The 2536-nt window shown below is 51.7% G+C and overlaps 1 protein-coding gene across 1 annotated transcript; it reads right to left on the bottom strand.

Moving 5' to 3' along the window:
- Positions 1 to 1298: 1298 nt before the first annotated feature.
- LOC135089471 (uncharacterized) lies at positions 1299 to 2210 on the bottom strand. The gene is made up of 3 exons (XM_063985052.1): positions 1916 to 2210; positions 1717 to 1735; positions 1299 to 1533 (listed from the first exon to the last, which is right to left on the bottom strand). The coding sequence occupies exons 1-3, from the start codon at positions 2208 to 2210 to the stop codon at positions 1299 to 1301; spliced, it is 549 nt and encodes a 182-aa protein (XP_063841122.1).
- Positions 2211 to 2536: the final 326 nt, after the last annotated feature.

Genomic DNA, 2536 nt, shown 5'->3' with positions numbered 1-2536 from the left:
TGTGTGTGTGTGTGTGTGTGTGTGTGTGTGTGTGTGTGTGTGTCTCTTTCTCTCTCTCTCTCGTGTTTGTTAGTTGGGTTGGTTACTCTCTCTCTCTCTCTCTCTCTCTCTCTCTCTCTCTCTCTCTCTCTCTCTCTCTCTCTCTCTCTCTCTCTCTCTCTCTCTCTCTCTCTCTCTCTCTCTCTAATTAAAGGAAAATCACCTCATTTTTATCAAGCAAGCCGACAAGTTCTCGTACATTTTTTCCCCTTAGTGGTCCGACTAATTGAGAGAGAGAGAGAGAGAGAGAGAGAGAGAGAGAGAGAGAGAGAGAGAGAGAGAGAGAGAGAGAGAGAGAGAGAGAGAGAGAGAGAGTGGAAAATAGCCGACAGATGCAATTTATATCCATTTCTTCTCTTGATTAAGTTGCCAGAAGTGGATGTGTGGTGATGGGAGGAGGAGGAGGAGGAGAAGGAAGAGGAGGAAGAGTGTATGAGTATGCGGGAAGCGAAGTATAGTTGTGTGTGTGTGTGTGTGTGTGTGTGTGTGTGTGTGTGTGTGTGTGTGTGTGTGTGTGCGCGACAGAGCAAGTCCCTTTAAACTTAGCTGTATGTATGTATGTGCGACGTGTGTATGTATGTATGTATGTATGTATGTATGTATGGATGGATGTATGCATGGGGGTGCATGCATGTTTAGCAATCAAGTATAGTTAACCATCAAGATGAAGAGAGAGAGAGAGAGAGAGAGAGAGAGAGAGAGAGAGAGAGAGAGAGAGAGAGAGAGAGAGAGAGAGAGAGAGAGATTACAGCTACAAAACAAAAGAGGATACAGCGAAGATAAGGATTTGGAAGGATATGACACTGATAACAAAAAACGGGGCAAGGATTGGATAAGCTGACCAAACAAGACTGCCGAACACAAGGCATTAATGTGTCACGGTGATACAAAAAAAGCACTCTAGGGTGACACAGATACCAGATACAGGTGAAATATTATACAGGGTGAGAAAATGAAGCGTGACAAAAAAACAAACAAACAAACAAACAAGACAAACAACAGAATACCACAAAACACAGCCAGGGTGACACACTTTAGGGTGATGGGAGGCCAGGGTGATGATGAAGGGTGCAGTGATGGCGCACCTTGCCTCTTTAGTGATCGATCGTGAAACCATTGACGTCATTGCGAGTCACTGCTAATGCCGATGCTTAGGTTGGGACTCTGAGCGGCTCTGGGGGCGTGGCAGGGGATTCTGGGGGGGGTGGCAGGTGGTTCTGGAGGCCTTGATGGGGGTTCTGGGGGGTGTGGCAAGGGGTTCAGGGGAGCGTGGCTGTGGGTTCAGGGGGCGTGGCTGGGGGTTCTGGGGGCGTGGCAAGGGGTTCAGGGGGCGTGGCTGTGGGTTCAGGGGGCGTGGCTGGGGGTTCTGGGGGCGTGGCTGGGGGTTCAGGGGGCGTGGCAGGGGGTTCTGGGGGCGTGGCAATGGGTTCAGGGGAGCGTGGCAGGGGGTTCAGGGGGCATGACAGGAGGTTCAGGGGAGCGTGGTAGGGGGTTCTGGGGGCGTGGCAGGGGGTTCAGGGAGCGTGGCAAGTGGTTCAGGGGGCGTGGCAAGGGGTTCAAGGGGCGTGGTAGGGGATTCAGGGAGCGTCGCAGGGGTTCAGAGGGGTGGCAAGTGGTTCAGGGGGCATGGCATGGGGTTCAGGGGGCGTGGCAGGTGTGAAGAAGGGCTTGACACACCTGGCGAGGGCTGGGAGACCTGTGGATTTAGGATACTTGGGAAGGATGCGTAGATAGATACCCAATAGGATCCATTTGTTAGGTTAGGATGCTAAGAGATAGATAAGTAGATAGGATACTCAGTAGGATCCATAGGTTAGGTTAGGATACATGAGAGTGTTGGGTTAGGATACTTGGGTAGGATTCTCAGTTAGGATACTTGGGAAGGGAGGAAGAGGAGGAGCCTTGGATGGTGAGAATTTGTCATGTCTGGGCTTAAGCTTATTAGACAACCAGGAGGCCGTGAGTAGGATGTCTAGACTTTGGATAGGCTGGGAAGGCTGTGTAGGCTGTGAATAGGCTGTGTAGCTTTTGAATAGACCGTGAATAAATTTGGAAGGCTGTGGATAGGTTGTGTAGGCTGTAGGTAGGGTGGGGAGATTGCGGACAGGGTGTGAATAGGCTTGGAAGGTTGTGAATGAGCTCTCTGGACTCAAGATAGGCTGGGAAGGCATTGGGTAAGTTATCTATGACTTGAATAGACTGTCTAGGCTGTGGACATTGTGGGAATGCCTTAAATAGGTTTTGAATGGACCATCTAACATACCCAGGCTTGAAATCCACTACCCTATCCTTTCCCCATCCCTCCTCCCGCCCCAACACCAAGCGGCTGTCATTGCCTGAGCCTTGACAGGGGCGGGAGGAGCGGGGCGGGCGGCGGCGGGCGAGGCGAGGGATTAACAGGCTTTTGTGGTGGAGAGACGAGGCTTGCAGGTCGGAAAAGTGAAGTTGCAGGACGTGGGAACGCGAAGGCTGCTGCAGGTCGGTCGCCGTGGAGCAG

The sequence above is a fragment of the Scylla paramamosain genome, chromosome 33 (assembly GCF_035594125.1).
Source record: "Scylla paramamosain isolate STU-SP2022 chromosome 33, ASM3559412v1, whole genome shotgun sequence".
Lineage (NCBI taxonomy): Eukaryota > Metazoa > Arthropoda > Malacostraca > Decapoda > Portunidae > Scylla > Scylla paramamosain.
This window is presented reverse-complemented; position numbering and strand designations above follow the sequence as displayed.

Excerpts from the sequence above, each read along its gene's own strand:
- LOC135089471 (XM_063985052.1), bottom strand. The coding sequence starts at position 2,210 with ATGCCTTCCCAGCCTATCTTGAGTCCAGAGAGCTCATTCACAACCTTC.